Source organism: Pelecanus crispus, chromosome 3 (genome assembly GCF_030463565.1).
Source record: "Pelecanus crispus isolate bPelCri1 chromosome 3, bPelCri1.pri, whole genome shotgun sequence".
In the NCBI taxonomy this organism is placed as follows: Eukaryota; Metazoa; Chordata; class Aves; order Pelecaniformes; family Pelecanidae; genus Pelecanus; species Pelecanus crispus.
This window is the reverse complement of record NC_134645.1, coordinates 90,805,214-90,823,848: the sequence shown is the minus strand read 5'-3', so window position 1 is coordinate 90,823,848 and position 18,635 is coordinate 90,805,214. Positions and strand designations below refer to the sequence as shown.

Below are 18,635 nucleotides of genomic sequence, written 5' to 3'. Positions count from 1 at the left end.
TACAAGCTGATGTGCATTACAGCCTTCTCAGTCTTCTTTGTCCAGACTCGCTGGCTGTTAGCTGCATCATGTCCAAGATCATTTAATTAAACATTTCTGCACTAAAAGCATGTCTTAATTTTGTTGTAATGATTGCTGGAATTAAAATGAAACTGAAGCACTGATTAAAGATGAGTTGATATCAATAAAGCAATTTAATTGTGACTGAATTTTCTTGTCCTTTGGTTAATATTGGGATGCTGCATGACTTTGAATAGCATGTTTTATTCCCCTTCCCCCCCAGTTTGGTATGATTATGTAAGAGTGAGGGTGTTTTAAGCTTTCAGTTTTGGTCTGACATAAGTGAGCAGGCTTTTTGTGAGGGTCAGTGCTTTTCAAATACAGTATTAATCTAGTCTTTATAATCTTAGGGCTGTTTTAACTATTCAAATGTTGGAATTCATAGAATAATGAGAATGGTGCTTGGGAGGGCTCTTCAGAGGATCTGTTAGGCTAAACCTGGTCCAGCCTCCAGCTTGAAGTGGGATTATTACCAACACTGATCAGGTGAGCTTGGCTGCATTTGCTGAATCCTGGAAGCCTCCAAGGATAGAAACTTTTCAACCTCCCTAGGCAAGTTAATTCTGATTTTTCTCAGAGTGTTCATTCTTGAGGTCCAGAACTAAAGCAGTTGGGGATTTAACGTTATGATTTTACTATCACAATGATAGTACATATGAGAGGAATTTATTTCCTGTGGAATGAAAGTCAGTTTGATTTTTTTCAGTAATTTGCTCATAAATCATATGTATATGAAAATGTGGCATGTTTTTTAAGTTACCCTAACTGCAGTTTTCCCCATGCTGTTTTTAATGTAAATATTGGAATATTTGTCAAAGGCTAGTACTTTTAGCAATGAATCAAGATGTGTAGGTAATAAACTATAATTGCTGAAATGATTCTGAACAGCTGATAGCAAATCACAGCTGTTTAAGGTGAGGTGATTATGTCCAGACTTAAGTCCAGAAATTAAAGCCTCTGCCAGCATACCAAGCTACAGTGTTTCCTTATTTAATACCTGTCCTGGAACTTGAGAGAAATATATGCCTGGTTTAAAACAAACAAAGCAAAAAAACCCAACAAAATGTGAAATGCGATGGATTTCTTGTTTGTGAAAAGATTTGAAGGAGAGCACTTGTAAGCTGTGAGCTCAGCTACCTGGTGTAGAAGGGTCCAGCAGCCTTTCTTCAAACAGTAAACATGCAGCAGCTTATGCTCTTGTGACTCTTATTTCTGTAATCCTTTAGTTCCCAGTGCCTGAGCGCCCTGTGCCTGGTCACACTGCAGTCACAGAGAGCAAGGCTGTTCCTGGGAATAAAGAGTCATAACACATGAGCTGTTGAAATAAGTCTTTGTCTAGTATTCATTAAAAGTGGTTTACTCACTTTCTAACAGCATTCTTAAAACAGATTTTTATTTAGAGCAAAGTCTTTGGGATTAAATCATTGGAAAGTAAAGTTGGTCGGTCTATATGATTTCCTGCTTTTTCCCTAAGGTTACTATTTCCTGGTCCTGAAAATAGCAGCCCTCCACAGAGCCTTTGTCTGCCAGCCTGGCGGACTGCTGCTGGCATCTGTGTGGTGCTGCTGGTATTATTAGTGCAGTCACCTCACCTCCATGCTCTGGCCTGGCCAGATTGCAGCATGGCTCTGTGCTGCTGTTTTGTAACTGCAGTGTGAGATTTTGGTGGTTTTATGAAGGATACAAAAGTGCATCCCTCTTAAGAGTTCTAACCCAAATTCTCTGCTAAGCCAAAGTTGGGTAAGATTGCTGCTGCTTTAGCTTCCTTTAGGCACTAATGGAAGCCAAAATCATCTGACAAACTCAAGTATTTTTCTCAACCACAACTGCATCTGAACTTCCTTCTTTAAAAGTAGTGAGAAGCCAAATGCCTCAGGCCTAGGAAAGAATGAAGTCCACATGGTTGTGGATAGTCTTAATAGCCATGAGCTATGCACTGCCATGCAGTGCTATTGTTTGATTGCTCTAGAGCACCTATGCAAAGTTACCTTTTCAGCCCTTCAGTCTCGAAGGTAACTGGCAAATGCAATACTGGCTTACCTCTCCTTAGCTCCTCAAGACCCATGGAAGGATAAAAGCACACAAATGTAGTACATGCTCATCAGAATTGCAGTGCTGGAGTCTTGTTTCATAACAACTGTTTGATAAGTACTTAAAATTCATCAAGAGTTGTAATTTTCCTTAGTTTTCCTGTTTATGTATGCTTTCAGTTCTTGGAGACCAAAACATGCTTCACACCCTACCATTTGTTCAGCTTTCATGGATTTGTTTCAGTGTCTGAACAGCCCTCACATATTGTACAGCCATCGAGCTAGTTGTGTCCTGTTGTGGAATGTGTGGCATGGGTGGTCTCAGTTGCTTTTCATTTCTCATAGCTGCTTCTTCAGTGCTCCATCAAATACTGTGCTGCCATATGAGCAAGCACAGGAGAGGGGAGTCCCAGGGGCTTCTACTTGCTCATCGGAGCTTGCAGGGCATTTGGATCTGTTTTGTACTGAGAGAATCACTTGCTCAGTCATGCAACTTGTAGAAAAAGAGACATCTAATGATTTGATTATTGTGAGAATATCCTTTTACTGGGGAAGAAAAGAGATCATTGATCTTTCTTCATGCCTTCTCACTATTCTATCTGTTTTCTGACTGAAGTTTACTTTTGTGCTGCTTCACCCCACCAGTAGTTATCATCATCCTTAAAAGACTATTAAAGGCTTCAGTCTCCAAAGCTCTTAATCTAGACATGCTGACAGAGCTTGTGCCTGTCTATCCATCCTCCACACAGACCTGCCAATATACTTCAACTTCTAGAAACAGCATCATCCCAGGCTGGGCTTTGGATTAACCTCCAAGAAATCGGTCTGAAATGTATTTCAAAGTATCACCCTAAGGAAGAAGGAGGAGGACTGTAACTTACGCAGTCTGGGGTGGAAAGCTTAATGTTATCTTCTCTGTCATTTTGAGGTTGTGTGCAGGCTTCTTATGAGAGCCCTGCCTGTGAAATCCCAGGGCTCTCCAGCCCTACCAGCGTCACAGGATTTAAGGATATTCAGTACTTGACCGGATCAGGTCCTGAGCAAAAAGGTCTTAGCGTACATGTATAAACTCATGGAGATCGTTATTTTGAAGGTAGAAAACCAACAATGCTGTACAAATGTGAAGTTTTATTGTGATTTTGAGTGTTTCTAGAAATAAACAAAACTAAACAAATCACTCTGATTTATTGTGGAAACGGAAAGGAGCAGAGTGTTAATGATTGGATACAAAACCTATACATTGGAAGGTTAAAAGCCAAAAAACTGTGTATGTAAATATGTTTGAGTACAGTTGTCGATAGCAAACACTGGCTGTATATGACATCCTGTACTTACAGAATACATCTATATACACATTTATATAAGACTGAAAAGGCACTAGAGTCTTCCAAATAAAACACAAGTAAATTAACAATGTAAATCCAAACATGGAGGTTGGGGAACCTGTTTAGGAGGACATGCTGGAAGGGAAACTTTCAAAATCACATTGGAAGTTAGAAACCAGGTTCCCACTGAAAGCCAGGGAATTTGAAAGTCTAGCTCCCATTTGTATCTTCAAAATCTCCCTTAATATACTGGTCAGATGCCAAAGAATGTATGAGATTAACAAGTTTATAAAGGAATGTATAGTACTGCAGCGAACTACATAGCTTTAGGCTTCTTCCGAAGCTGGAGAGCTTACTATAAGACCTGGCACTCCTGTTCGTGCTATTCTTATTAACTGTAGAAAGAAATTTGTAGAAAGAAATGGGTTCTTACAATGCTGAGGATCTAAATACATTCCTGTGCAAGCAGTGCCCAAGAAATCTTGGCGCTAGTTGTGGGGGAAGGTGCCATCGGAATAAGGTTGGGTGGCCAAACCTGGTAGCCAGCCTGTCACCTGCTTTTGCTAGAGTGACCTTTCTGCCTTCATCTGACTGAAATGTTTATGGTTTATGAAAATATGTATTTTTTAATCTCTTGAAAAAGACTCACTGGAGAATAATATGATATGAAGGAAACTTGGTAAAATGAAGCTAAGATAGTATGTGTATGTGAAAAAAACCCCTATGTAGAAATGAGTAGTAAAACTATCTTATGGGTGGATGTGTCTTTTAATGACTTTAGCTTCTGTCATTTCATTGCCTTGCCTAGGGAGTGTAGGCTGTAAGTGCAAGATGAGTGTAGGTAGTTTTGCAGGTCATGATTTTAGCAGTTGTAAGAAATGCTGAGTATGTTTACATGGCATTTATTTACATAGGAAGTTAAAGCAGCAACCAGCAGTGTTCAAACAACTGCGATGTCTGTGTCACGAGCCTAATGCATAGAGTGGCAGATCAGTCAGTCCAGGGCAGATTTCGTGTAAGAAGATTAATTTTCATTTTGGAGGCACAACTGCTTTGGTCTGATTCTCAGAGCAGCTACACCTGTAAAAGACAACAGCATCTGCTGTGCAGGGAATAATGGAATTTGTCATTGTGTGCAAAATCATGCATGTGTTTCAAGTCCTGTTAATCCAAACCCTGTTAGCTCTGTGGATGTAGGTGGATGACACACGGCAGCAGACCAACTGAACGACCTCACTTTCTGAGACATCTTTGGTGCTCCTGTTATTGTAAAGGCCCCTGATTCCATTCAGCCGATTCCTGGTTTCCTGAAATATTTTATTACTTCTGCATTACAGGTTTTGCCTTTTCCATATGGAGTGTTTACGCTGGCTGGCTGCTCTGCAGAAACTGTGAGGGAGAGTTGAGACTTAAAGACAATGCCAAGTGCCCCCAGCTCCAGCTGTGTCTCCTTGCTCCTGCCCTGGAAGGTGCTGAGCTCCTCCAAGGGCATGGTGGGCTGCAGGGTGCTGGGGGGATGGATGCAGCATGAAAGCAGAGTGGGTTGGATGTACCTGGGTCTGCAATGGAGCTGCTGTCTCATGGTAGAAGCTCCTTTTCACTTCATTCCAAAGTTTTTGGTATGGTATCTTTAGCAACTCAGGTATAAAGTCCTTACAACTGCTTTGTCACCTGTTGAGCACCTTTCTATTACACTTTTACTAAAAACAGATGGACTAGGCTTTTCCTGGAAGCGAGCGCAATTACCAGTGGCTTTAGCAGGGACAAGAAGTTACAAGCTGCAACAGGTTCTCAGGCTGTACAGACCAGTAACGCCCAGACTATCTCAGAGAGAAGTGGCTTCTCCTATAGTAGTTCTACTGTTTTTGTAGACACCTGATTGTCTTCACTGGATCATTTTGTAGAGAAACCTGTGTTGTCTCCCAGAAAATTCAAGAGCAAAACTCCTACTGACCCAAATAAGCAGATCCAAGGAGAGCTCCTGTGCTTCCCAGAGGATGTGGTCTCAGAATGTCCGGCTTCTGTTCATTCCTTAGTAAGTGTACACTGCAAGTCATATTTTAAAAAGATAGTCAAAACAGCTTGGAAAGATTTCTGTGTTTTAAATATGATCAAGACAAAGCACAAATCTGAAAGTATTCCTACATGGACCTGTCAGTGCAGTACTGCTAGGGCAGCATGCATTTAGCAGTGCAAGCAAGCTTTAGCCGAAGTGTTTTCCGGTACTGGGTATTTCGTGTTTGTAATGACCATTTCTGACCTCATCCTGCAAACATGCAAGTATTTACATATTCTTTGCATTTATTGCTATCGAATGTGATAAGTCTGCTGAGTTGAGAGATGTATGCATGCATTCAAGTACTTAGGGAATGAGGATCTCAGGGGCACAAAATGGAGGATGCACCATATATAAGCAACCGGCAATTATAGTCACTTGTTAAAATAGTTTACAGTGGCCTGTGAGGCACAAGAAGGAACATAGCACAGCTTTAAATAAGTATAAAATTTTAGATTGTATATCCTATGTTTTGCTGAAATGTGAAACTTGCACAATTATTTATGCCACAGATGAGTTGTATCTATTAAAAAAAATCCTGAAAAAAAATCAATCTTCCTTTCCAATTAAAACAATTCTCCATTTTCTTTCTGTGAGACAGTACTTTTGTTTGATGTCACAATGCTTTGTGACTACACAAGTTGCGTATATTTATGAAAAAATGGACCAGTATATCAAATTAAATAGAATGTATGCACCAGGGAATATTATCCTGGAGTACTTGTCGATGGCATGAGTGTCGATCCGCATGCTGACGTATCTCTGGTTTTTCCTCCTGCCTGAGCCCCTCTCAGACCCCAGCGCCAGCTGCACCATCATTCGGTCCTGTTTATCTCCGTTCTCGGACACGTAGTGCCCCAGTTCGTTCACATCCCCGTCGTTGTAACCGCCGTCCATCATCATGGGCCGAGGCTGAGGTACGCTGCACGCACAGGGAAGCTGTGGACACAGGTAAGTGCAGGGTGGTTTTGAGTTGTGTCCCGATACACACAGATGTCCCTTTTCTCCTTACAAAAGCTGAGGAGGGGACAAGCCTGGGGAATTCAGGCTGCGGGGACACAAAAGGGAGAATGAGAGGATGGAGCTGGGCAGCAGCTTTTTGCTTCTCTGTTTTCATGTCTGCAGGACACAGCGCAGTCAGGGAGGGAGCGGGGCTGTCTGTTGAAAAGCTCATTTGGCTTAAGCATCGGTATCAGGGTGTAAATAAAGGTTGGACCTGTACCTTGAAGCTGAGAAAATCAGAGAAGAGGGCAGAGGGAATCTGCAAGGAGGAATGTGTCAGGCTTGCCCCATTTGAAAAGCAGAGCTTAGGTTGTAATTTGATGTAATGAAGGCAGAAGGGGGAAGTTTGGACCTGTCCTGGTTTCAGCTGGGATAGAGTTAGTTTTCTTCCTAGTAGCAGGCATAGTGCTGTGTTTTGGATTTAGTAGGAGAAGAATGTTGATAACACACGGATGTTTTTAGTTGTTGCTAAGTACTGCTTAGGCTAGTCAAGGACTTTTCAGCTTCCCATGCTCTGCCAGGTGCACAAGAAACTGGGAGGGGGCACAGCCAGAAGAGTTGATGCAAACTGACCAAAGGGCTATTCCATACCATATGACGTCATGCTCAGTATAGAAACTAGGGGGAGTTGGCTGGGGAGCAGCAATCTCTGCTCGGGAACTGTCTGGGTATCGGTCGGCGGGTGGTGAGCAATTGCATTGTGCATCACTTGCTTTGTATATTATTATTGTTATTATCATTATTATATTGTTACTATTATCATTACTATTTTACTTTATTTCAATTATTAAACTGTTCTTATCTCAACCCAGGAGTGTTTCTCACTCTTACTCCTCCAATTCTCTCCCCCATCCCATCGGGGTAGGGGGAGTGAGCGAGCGGCTGCGTGGTGCTTGGTTGCTGGCTGGGGCCAAGCCATGACAGGACTGCTCTGTGTAAGTTTAGACTGTGCCTGGGGAAAGGTGGGGGAAATCTGGCATGTTATCTGAAACCCAAAACACAGTATCCATCTGGTGCTATTCACAGGCTTGGATCTTCAGCACAAAACTTTTTTTAAAGGTAAAATCCTAAACTCTATCCCATTTATACAGGCAGTGGAGCACTATATTTGGAGGGACTGAGTGCCCTCAGACTCTGAGGGAAGAGCAGTGGGTTTGTGTGTGGGTTGTCTGTAGCAAATCTTTATAACCAGGAAGGCCTCACTGCTGGTGTCTTTTTACAGGCGCTGTGTTCTCCCCAGGCAGCTGAGAGCAGTACACTGTGGTTGCAACATTTTGAGCATTTCCAGACATTTGCCACACCTTTTCCCAGGGGCATAAAGCTGCATCGGAGATAGAAAATCTCACCTTGTCCCGCAGTTTCCTCTCCTTCCGCTCTTGCACCGTAGTCAGGTAATTCACCGCTGCATATTCCAGCACCGAGAGGAAGACAAACACAAAACTGACCCACAGGTAAATGTCCACTGCTTTGATGTAGGAAACACGGGGCATGGAGGCGTTCACCCCAGTGATGATCGTGGACATGGTCAGCACGGTGGTTATCCCTGGGAATACACCAGCAGAGAGCCTGTAAGGCACTTTCAACCCAGACTCTTCATCACAAATACAGCTGTCATTATAATTTCCTGACATTTGAATTTTCCTTGCAGTATTGTTTTTCACATGTGAGTGGTGGGTTTCACTGCCCTAGGAGGGTCCAGGCAGCCCTGATTTCCTACTGGCGTTGTTCTGTCTGTTTGGTGAGAACAGCTTTAACCCTGCGCTGGCTGTGCCCCATCTCCCGCCTCAGGACAGTCCCCGGAGGAGGTGTACAAGTAGCTCAGCTTCTAGTTCACCCCCTCTGCAGCACAGGCACAAGTGAAGCCCGTCTGCTGCTGCTGCTGCTGCTGCTGCTGCTGCTGCTGTTTCCACCAGGTTCCCCAAGCCTGTGTTTTCTGTCTGCTCCTGGGGAGTCCTGCTTCATGGGAAGTCACCAGCCGGCTCCCAAGCCTGGTCTGTGCCTTCCCTGGAGCAAGAGCAGGGACTAATGGGGCCCCAAAGGGCAAAGCTGCCCCACGTTACACCATGGATGAGCACAATGAGCACATCAGCGAAGGCAGGAGCCTTGTAGTTCAGAGTTATCTCAGCTCTGAGGGAAGCTCTCTGTAACCCTCTTATTCCAGGGGCTAATTATGTCACATTAATGACCCCTTTGAAAGTTGCAATGGCGTATATAAGCACAAAGGACTGAATTCACAAGAGTGTCTAGGCACTAAAAAGTACTGCTAAAGGCAGTGCCTATATCTCTTGAAAAGCCATGGCCCAAACTCTTATGCTCCTTTTAATGATGTCTCAAGGCAATGGATGCTGTTTCTAAACACAGACATGGATAACTGCCCATTTCTATCTTTGTTATGCCTGCATATATCCTCTCCACTGAGGAATATAATTTTAACAATAAATAAAATCCTGAGGAGTGTTGCCTGGAATAAGCAGAAGCAGGCTTGGGCTCAAAGTCTGCAAAAATACGAACAGCACTTTGCTGATGGCAAAGCATCTGCTTTAGAAGAAGATTTATGTCCATAGCATAGTTCTGCTCCCATTGTGACTTCTCTGGCATATGGCTTCATCTGTCTGAAGGATACTGCAGAAGGGGAAGCTGAATCCCTCACACTGCACTGTAAACTTATTTAACAAGTTGAACATCGCAGCTCAGGTGACTGTTTTCTCCACCCTCCCTCCTCTAGCAAAACTCAATAAACTAAAATTTTGTCAGGGCTGCTAATTCTCATTGTCCCCTTCTCGCTCACTGAAGTTTCTGAAGGATACTGACACTTGGGCTCTCTCTGTGCCATGTCTGTTAACAGCAGTAAAAGCAGAGCAGGACATTTGCTCCCTGTTTTGCATCGCGTGCAGCTAGGGCTTGTACAAGCAGGGAAGGCAATTCACTTGGCACTGCAGGGCAGATGGAGAGTTTGTACCATGGCCAGTCCCTGCATGGCAGACACACGTGTGGCATAGCTGATATCCATGCCACAAGGCAATGCAGGGCCAGTGCATAGCATGGGATTTTGTCTTGGTCAAGGCCACAGTTGCAGCAATTGTCTCTTAGGTCTGCTGACTACAAGATTGTGTTTACCTAAAGGGACTCTGGCAGGAACTGCTCGGCGATCGATCCAGAAGGACACCCAGGACAGCATGACCATCAGGGTGGCAGGGAAGTAGGTTTGGAGCAAGAAGAAGAAGATGTGTCGACGTAAAGTGAAGTTTATGTAGAGGCGATTGTACCACCCTGTATAACAGAAGGAAAAAGTGAAGTCACACCAACATCAAACTACTTTCAGATAAGGTAATGTTGTGTCAGAGGCATAGCACCTCATTTGCTTTTAGAAAAACACAGTTAATGACCACAGATCATTGCAGTTTACAGAAAGCACTCCTTACTGAACCAGCTACCACAGTCAAAACGTCTCTCAGGACCACACCTTCCAGAGAAGATAATATAACCTGTGCACCTGGAAAGTTTAATTCATGTTAAGGTTTGGTGTAATCTTGAAGACTGGTCTTTCCAGAGTACATAACCATCCAGATGGAAGTCTGTGTCAGGGACAGCAGGTTCGATATGGAAGAGAGGCAGGTCTGATGGGCCACAATGGACAATTATCCATGGCCAAGGTCGTGAGGGATGGTTTGCACCCCAGCCCACCCTCTGGCAGGCACTCCGGTACCCACCTGTGCTGCTGTAAAAGGCGAGCTTTGTGGTGGTGTGAAACTCCTGAATGAGGAACTGGGACAGCGATATCCTCTCATCTGTTTTTAGGGAATCATTCCCATTCTTCCAGTAGAGCATGAGGTCGTCTTCAGTGTAGGCATCTAGGGGAGCAGAGCGAACCTCAGTGCAATGCACTGAGCCAGCTGCTATTGCACCCACAGCCCAGGGTGTGCCCACACACCTTCCAGGCTACCTGTGAGGTCCTGGTTGCAAAGGCCAAATACCACCACCACCTGAGAGCCGCGATGATGGTGGGTATGACTGTGGCAAGGAGTGGGCTAGCTCATTATCACAGCCCTCAGTCCTGACGCCTGGTGTGTTTTGTAAACCCTTTTGTTTCTCTAATCATAATTTTGCACACATAACCCATGTGTCAGGTAACCCACTAGATCAGAACTTGAAAAACTGTCCCTTATAAATATCCTAAAACCAGAAGCAAAGGAAAGGAGACTTAGAGGAAAGACCCTGCTTGGGATAACAGGAGGAGCACTGTATCAAAGATCTGAGGCATGTAGGAGAAAAAACTCTTGGGTAAACTTTCTGACTATGATGCACACACAAACATTACAGGTCTTGGTTTTTTAATACATGTGGAAATATAGTAATGTTAATCCTTTCAGATGGGTTTAGTAGCAGCTCTCCCTTCCCAGACAGGGAGAAAAAAATCACACATAAATGTATTAAAAGAGAATTAAGATTATATTTTCTTATTGCAAGCTTAAGAAGAAGAAAAAAAACCTCCTAAAAAGCTAAAAGTTCAAAAGGTTGCTGTATGAAATCTAGCCAATTTGTATGTGCATCATACTCAGGACAAAGGAGCTACATGTGGGTATAAGCTGGGTTTATCTCAAATAGGTGTAAGAAAAGTAAGAGGAATGTGATAAATGTCACTGCCCCATCATGGTTTCTACACCACAGATGATCAGCTGGTGCATGTGAAGAGCATACGGCCATTTATTTATGTGTTTGAGAGCACATGGACAAGTGGGTGCTGCTGGAGACTGCTGACCTGCAGGCAAGTTGTCCAGGTCCTCTGGGGACTGGGTGGCAGTGGGACAGCCTGGCTGGCTTTTGGGGACACTGGTGAGACAGTGCTCACAGCTTGTATTTAAAAACACTGCATTGTTGCAAATGCCATCTAATTCTAGTGAAAAAATATGGGCAGGGACTTTTTCTTAGTGTTGAAGTCTGGTGACTTTGGTTAGAGCTCCCATTAATGTAGCAGCAGTTTAATTATTGGTATAATGACTGATATAATTAAGTACAGTTTGGGTGCCCACAGGGTGCAACCCTCAGCTCCCTTACGCCTCCGCTTTACTTACAGCTTTCAATCTCCAGGGAACACGTCTGTGTGTCCAGGGGAAAGCGACTAAAATCCATGTTGCACATTGCTGTTACTGTAACTCTAGGAATAATAAAAACCACTCTATTAGAAACTTGTCTTCTTATGTGACTGAAAAATAGTAGATCTGTGAGTTTGTTTTTTTATGAAGTAGTAAGCGTCCACTGAAAATAAATACCTTCCATTCAGCTAAAGCCATTCCACTTTAGTTAAAGCCATTTCTTCTCAGCAAACTAGTGTTAGAAAAGATGACTAGAAAGTTAGCCCATTACAAATTGCTAACTAGATGACAAAAATATTGGAGAAGAAAATGGGAAAGGGCAGAGAGGGCACTTCTTCCTCCTTGACGATCAGCAAACATCTCCCTGCAGAGACCTGTGCTTTCAACAGATGCTTTGCACGATAAAATAATTTACATTTATCAAAGCCACCCTAGTACCATGAGGGATGCAGGTAGTTTTCTCCACACACAGTGAATTTCCAGCTGCTCAGTGAGAATCCGGTGACCACACCTGGGTATCAACCACCAGAGGGCACAGGCAATGCCTCGAGTTAGGGCTGGAGCTGGTGTGCAGCAGAGACCACTGAAATGCTCTGCCCCATCAATCAAAAACTCTGGTCTTGCTATAGTCTGATTATCTCATTTTTAATAGCGTAATTTTGTGTTTGCGCTGGAAGCATCCATAAATCTTGGCTCAACTGGCTTGAACTCTAGGGAAGTAAATTAAAATAGAGGTATAAATCATAATGGGGAAAGAATTGATGAATTATAGCAGGGCTAATGGTAGACAGACATAATGATAAAAACAAGGTGCATTCCCTTATGTTAGTAGTCCTTTGCATGTGTGGGTTCCCACTGATGTTGCTTTCCTGTCTGGATTTAGTCCTTGAGTGAAAGTGCTTGGCTCAGATCTGTTGTTTAGGTGCCAGTGAGGTCTACGGTGGTTTCCAAGATAAGACAAAGTCTGGCAAAGAACCTTAAAAAGGCAGACACCGAGGGAAAAATATAATCTATGGGCAAAGGCAGGCAGTAATGACCCGTTTGCTCTTAAGGGGAGATCAGCATTCATATTTCCCCAACATTCATAAAGCACTCCAATCTGCAGTCGCCAGTGAACAAAATAATAAAACTCTGTCAATTTGCTATTCAAGGCATTCACCACCACTTTGTGCAGGACAATTGTTTAAGCACAAGACTGTGTGTGGCAGAATCTGAGTAGTTTGATATTCTGTTCCCATCTTCTTTAGACAACTATAAATGCTTGCAATGCAGATGATTGGTATCATGCAGCTAAATGAAAGAGTGTATAAGCATGCATGCTATAGCTGAACTTTATGTCTTTTTATTGTCTTTTATTTATTGTACTGAGGACCTGAGCAAACTTTGAAAAAGCCTAAGGAACACCTGAACCTTGTCTAATATGCTGAGTGAAGAAAAAGCTTTAATAATGAGAAGGTAGACACTGTTCAGGCTGTGAATGCCAATGAATAGTAAGATAAAAATACCAGAGAACAAGAAAATTTTTGTCAGACTGATACCCCACAGGGAGTCAAGAATTGCTTTGCTTGCCTTCCTTTCATAAAATCATAAAACACCCCATGGCAGGCTCAGCTCTACCTCTGCCACTCCTAAGGTCGCTGTCTAACATGCCCTTAAAGACCTCCACAGCTTTCCCAAGCAATGTGTTCTGCAATCTTATCCTCAGTTGAAGTTAAATCTATGCATCCTGCTGCTACTGACCTCCTATCAGTCAGATTTTCCTTCTTTTTTGTCCTTCAGAATACATTATCTATCATCTGATGCTTTGTTTATTTGTCACGTATTTTGCTATTTCATTGCTGTGGAGGTGATGTCGACACTCTTGCATCAGAATATTGTACAGCAATTTCCTCTTTAATAGGTTTTTATGGGTCATTTGGCAACACTTGTTTTCTAACTGGATGGAGCCGCAGCCAAGAAAAACAGAAGCGCTGATTTTAGTTTCTTTTGGAGATTGACACATGCCCTCACTTAGTGTTTCCAAGCATGAAAGTAACAATTAGAAAGAAAAACTTCAGACTTCTGGTCAGCAATATTCAAGGCAACTAGGTGTTTCAGCTGTAACAGCAACCCTGAGCCCACTGCCCCACGCCTTGCCTCACATTTCACAGCTCCCCAACACCAACAGCTCAGGGGTGCCTCTGCCTGTACTTACGGACGTCCCCAGGCACCTGGTGTCTGCTGCTGCACATTCCCAATAGGGTCTTCATGCGGATTGGACTGAGGGGGTCAGTGTCTCATTGACACCTAAGACCCCACGAAGTTTCACAGGCTGAGCCTGTCTGGCCTGTTTCCCATGATGAGTTTGTGTTGAGGAGGGAGATGTCAGAGGAAATGCTGAGAGCAGTCTGTGGGATCCTGTATTGTTTTTTAATCACCTCCTTCCTTCTGACATCCATGCACACACCTGCTTTACCCTGGAGCAGGAAATACCTTCCTCTCAAAGCTGATCCACCAGTTGCAAAATAAGGGAGAAAGCCAGGGTTAGTATCACCCCTCAAACTACAGGACAAAACTCTCACTTGTTCCCACAGAATCACAGACTCGTTTAGGTTGGAAAAGACTTTTAAGATCATCAAGTCCAACTGTTAACCTAACACTACCAAGTCCACCACTAAACCATGTCCCCAAGCACCACATCTACACATCTTTTAAATACCTCCAGGGATGGGGACTCAACCACTTCCCTAGGCAGCCTGTTACAATGCTTGACAACCCTTCTGGTGAAGAAATTTTTCTTAATATAGAATCTAAACTTCTCCTGGTGCAACTTGAGGCCATTTCCTCTCATCCCATCACTTGTTCGTGGGAGAAGAGACCGACACCCACCTCACTACAACCTCCTTTCAGGTAGTTGTAGAGAGCGATAAGGTCTCCCCTGGGCCTCCTCTTCTCCAGGCTAAACAACCCCAGTTCCCTCAGCTGCTCCTCATAAGACCTGTGCTCCAGACCCTTCACCAGCCTTGTTGCCCTTCTCTGGGCACGCTCCAGCACCTCAATGTCTTTCTTGTAGTGAGGGGCCCAAAACTGAAGACAGTATTTGAGGCTGCAGCCTCACCAGTGCTGAGTACAGGGGGACGATCACTTCCCTGCTCCTGCTGGCCACACTACTTCTGATACAAGCCAGGATGCTGTTGGCCTTCTTGGCCACCTGGGCACACTGCTGGCTTATGTTCAGCTGGCTGTCAACCAATACCCCCAGGTCCTTTTCTTCTGGGCAGCTTTCCAGCCACTCTTCCCCAAGCCTGTAGTGTTGCATGGAGTTGTTGTGACCCAAGTGCAGGACCCGGCACTTGGCCTTGTTGAATCTCATACAATTGGCCTCGGCCCATCCATCCAGCCTGTCCAGGTCCCTCTGTAGAACGTTTCTACCTTTGAGCAGATCAACACTCCCACCCAGTTTGGTGTCATCTGCAAACTTATTGAGAGTGCGCTCAATCCCCTCATCCAGACCATCAATAAAGATATTAAACAGAACTAGCCCCAATACTGAGCCTTGGGAAACACCACTTGGGACAGTCTGCCAAGTGGATTTAACTCCATTCACCACAACTCTTTGGACTTGGCCATCCAGACAGTTTTTTACTCAGCAAAGAGTACACTCCTCCAAGCCATGAGCAGCTAGTTTCTCCAGGAGAATGCTGTGGGAAATGGTGTCAAAAGCTTTACTAAAATCTAGGCAGACAACATCCACTAAGTGGGTCACCTTGTCATAGAAGGAGATCAGGTTAGTCAGGCAGGACCTGCCTTTTGTAAACCTGTGCTGACTGGGCCTGACCACCTGGTTGTCCTGTACATGCCGTGTGATGGCACTCAAGATGATCTGCTCCATGACCTTCCCCAGCATCGAGGTCAGACTGACAGGTCTGTAGTTCCCCGGATCCTCCTTCTGGCCCTTCTTGTAGATTGGCATCACATTTGCTAACCTCCAGTCAACTGGGACCCCACCCGTTAGCCAGGACTGTTGATAAAGGATTGAAAGTGGCTTGGTGAGCACTTCCGCCAGCTCCCTCAGCAGTCTTGGGTGGATCCCATCCAGCCCCATGGACTTGTGAGTGTCTAAGTGGTGTAGCAGGTCGCTAAGCATTTTCCCTTGGATTATGGGGGCTTCATTCTACTCCCCGTCCCTGTCTTCCAGCTCAGGGGACTGAGTACCCCAAGAACAACTGGTCTTAATATTAAAGACTGAGGCAAAAAAGGCACTAAGTACCTCAGCCTTTTCCTCGTCCTTTGTCACTATGTTTCCCCCTGCATCCAATAAATGATGGAGATTTTCCTTAGCCCTCCTTTTGTTGCTAATGTATTTAGAAACATTTTTTATTGTCTTTTACAGCAGTCGCCAGATTAAGTTCTAGTTGGGCTTTGGCCCTTCTAATTTTCTCCCTGCATAACCTCACAACATCCTTGTAGTCCTCCTGAGTTGCCTGCCCCTTCTCCCAAATGTCATAAACTCTCCTTTTTTTCTGGTTTTCCAGCCAAAGCTCTCTGTTCAGCCAGGCCAGTCTTCTTCCCTGCCCGCCCATCTTTCGGCACATGGGGCCAGCCTGTTCCTGCACCTTTAAGAGTTCCTTCTTGAAGAATGTCCAGCCTTCCTGGACTCCTTTACCCTTCAGGACTGCCTCCCAAAAGACCCTGTCAACCAGGCCCCTAAAGAGGCCAAAGTCTGCCCTCTGGAAGTCCAAGGTGGCTGTTCTGCTGCCCCCCTCCTTACTTCTCCAAGAATTGAAAACTATTATTTTGTGATTGCTATGCCCAAGATGGCCTCCAACCATCACATCACCCACAAGTCCTCCTCTGTTCACAAACAACAGGTCTAGTGGGGCGCCTTCCCTAGTTGGCTCACTCACCAGCTGTGTCAGGAAGTTGTCTTCCACACCCTCCAGGAACCTCCTAGACTGTTTCCTCTCCGCTGTATTGTATATCTAGCAGACATCTGGTAAGTTGAAGCCCCCCACGAGAACAAGGGCTAGCGATTGTGAGACTTCTCCCAGCTGCTTATAGAATATTTTGTCTGCCTCTTCATCCTGGCTGGGTGGTCTATAACAGACTCCCACCATGATATCTGCCTTGTTGGCCTTCCCCCTGATTCATAAATGCTCAACCCTATTGTCACCATCATTAAGCTCTAGACAATCAAAACATTCCCTAACATACAGGGCTACCCCACGGCCTCTCCTTCCTTGCCTATCCCTTCTGAAGAGTTTATAGCCATCCATTGCAATACTTCAGTTGTATAAGCCATCCCACCATGTTTCCATGATGGCAACTATATCATAGTTTTCCTGCTGCACAATGGTTTCCAGCTCCTCCTGTTTGTTGCCCATGCTACGTGCATTGGTGTAGATGGACTTCAGTTGGGGTATTGATCCTGCCACCTTTTTGGGGGGAGAAGTCCTAATTCCTATGTGACCATTCTCAGGTGCTTCCGTGGTTTCTAACACATCCATAACCCTTGCATCTTTGCTGCTGCATGGATCTCACGCAGCGCTTTCATGCATTTTGCATGAAACAGTGCACAACAAGCACAAAGAGTCGAGGTCAAGTATTTGGGTTGGTCTAGGTGTACATGTGAGTCACCAGGTATACCCTTGCTCTGACACTTGTCGCTTCATGTGCTGAAGGATGCTCAGTCTTTGTTGTTTATCATAAGCTAAAGTTGTGCTCAGTATAATTTATACTTCTTCATAATTACCTTACAAATAGAAATTACACATTTTGTTAGGCCCAGAGACTTTGTTGTATAGTGAAGTGAATAACTATAGCTGCTCTGGACTTCTGTTTATTACTAGGTATTGCCCTCTTCCTTAGATAGTGCTTTGCCTCTTCTGCAGTGCCCTATGGGGATTGCAGCCCGCTGGCTCCCAGTGAACAGCTCCAGGGGACTGCGGTGTCTGGCCGCAGCTTCCCGACAGCAGGAGCAGGGGCTAACCATGCACACAAGGCAAAGAGACACTGGTGGAACCAGCAACATTGGCACAGAAATTGGCTTCCAGCAACAGGCACTTAATGAACTTGCACAGGGACTCAGATGTCAGTGGATAGTCAGCACATTCATTGCTTTTTATGTTTTTTTTTGTATGAACTCATGCAAAAACACAATACGGGAATCAATTAAACTGCTTTCTCTCTCACTCCACTAATAGCTCACACTGACCCAATGTAGCTTTACCTGAGGCTATAAAGTACCTTCCCATCTGGCTGGACCCGCAGCATGACGTTGTCTGTGGTGGTGTCGTGGATGAAGGAACGCTTGGAGTGGACGAAGAACATGTCGGGGACCCAGATCTTCTTCACCAGCCTGCCATCGAAGGTCATGCTTTGGTTGTTGGTGCTGGGGAAGGACAGCCTCTCGTCTTTCCAGTAGTGCCTCAGATAAAGCGTCATGGTGAAGTCCTGCAACAAACAGGCTTCTGTCACAACTTAATGCCTTATTGGCATGGCAGTGACTTTTCCTCTCTGGGACAAACCACAAGCTGTAAAGCACCATTGCTGAAGGCACGTCCACTCCCTAAGCTGCAGGGGACACAACTGGCTGCAGCTTGTTTATTCCTCAGGTCAGACCAACTTACTGGGTTCAGAAATCAGAGCCCATCCAGGTGGTAAATCCACCTCTGAAATGCAAACATTGTGTTTTGGTGTCTGGGACTCCTTCCAGGGACTGAAAGGCGGACGTGCCAAGACAGCAGTAGGTGGAGATCCCAACCCTACGAGGGTGCATTTCTGGAGGCAACAGTGAAGAAGCGTTTGTTTCCTGCACTGTCCTCCATGATGCTCCGGCAACTACCTTCCCCCAGGCAGCCGGAGGACCATGCTGCAGTGGGAGCTCTTCCTCCAGCACAGACACTGAAATGCTTTTGACTCAGTATTTGGCTGAAATGGGATTTTTTTTTTGCTCTTTCTCCCCAAATATTTTACCTTAGATCTGAGGCATGCTCCTTCTCTTTGAGCTCTGTTGTATTTGGAGTCTGACCCTGGAGGCATGTACACTTGGGTTTGCCTTTTTCCTTATTTCAAAGGAACCCTTCAAATA

General features: G+C 44.7%; 1 protein-coding gene across 2 annotated transcripts in view; it reads right to left on the bottom strand.

Moving 5' to 3' along the window:
• Window positions 1-6,122: 6,122 nt before the first annotated feature.
• The window catches only part of LOC104028951 (gamma-aminobutyric acid type A receptor subunit rho1), a 33,196-nt gene continuing 20,683 nt past the window's right edge, over window positions 6,123-18,635 (bottom strand). For both annotated transcript variants that reach the window (XM_075706940.1, XM_075706941.1), the window contains 6 exons: window positions 17,775-17,998; window positions 11,546-11,628; window positions 10,184-10,324; window positions 9,591-9,743; window positions 7,820-8,016; window positions 6,123-6,410 (listed from right to left, as the gene is read on the bottom strand). In XM_075706940.1, the coding sequence (XP_075563055.1) occupies window positions 6,123-6,410; window positions 7,820-8,016; window positions 9,591-9,743; window positions 10,184-10,324; window positions 11,546-11,628; window positions 17,775-17,998 (1,086 nt within the window). The remainder of the gene's footprint in view (window positions 6,411-7,819; window positions 8,017-9,590; window positions 9,744-10,183; window positions 10,325-11,545; window positions 11,629-17,774; window positions 17,999-18,635) is intronic.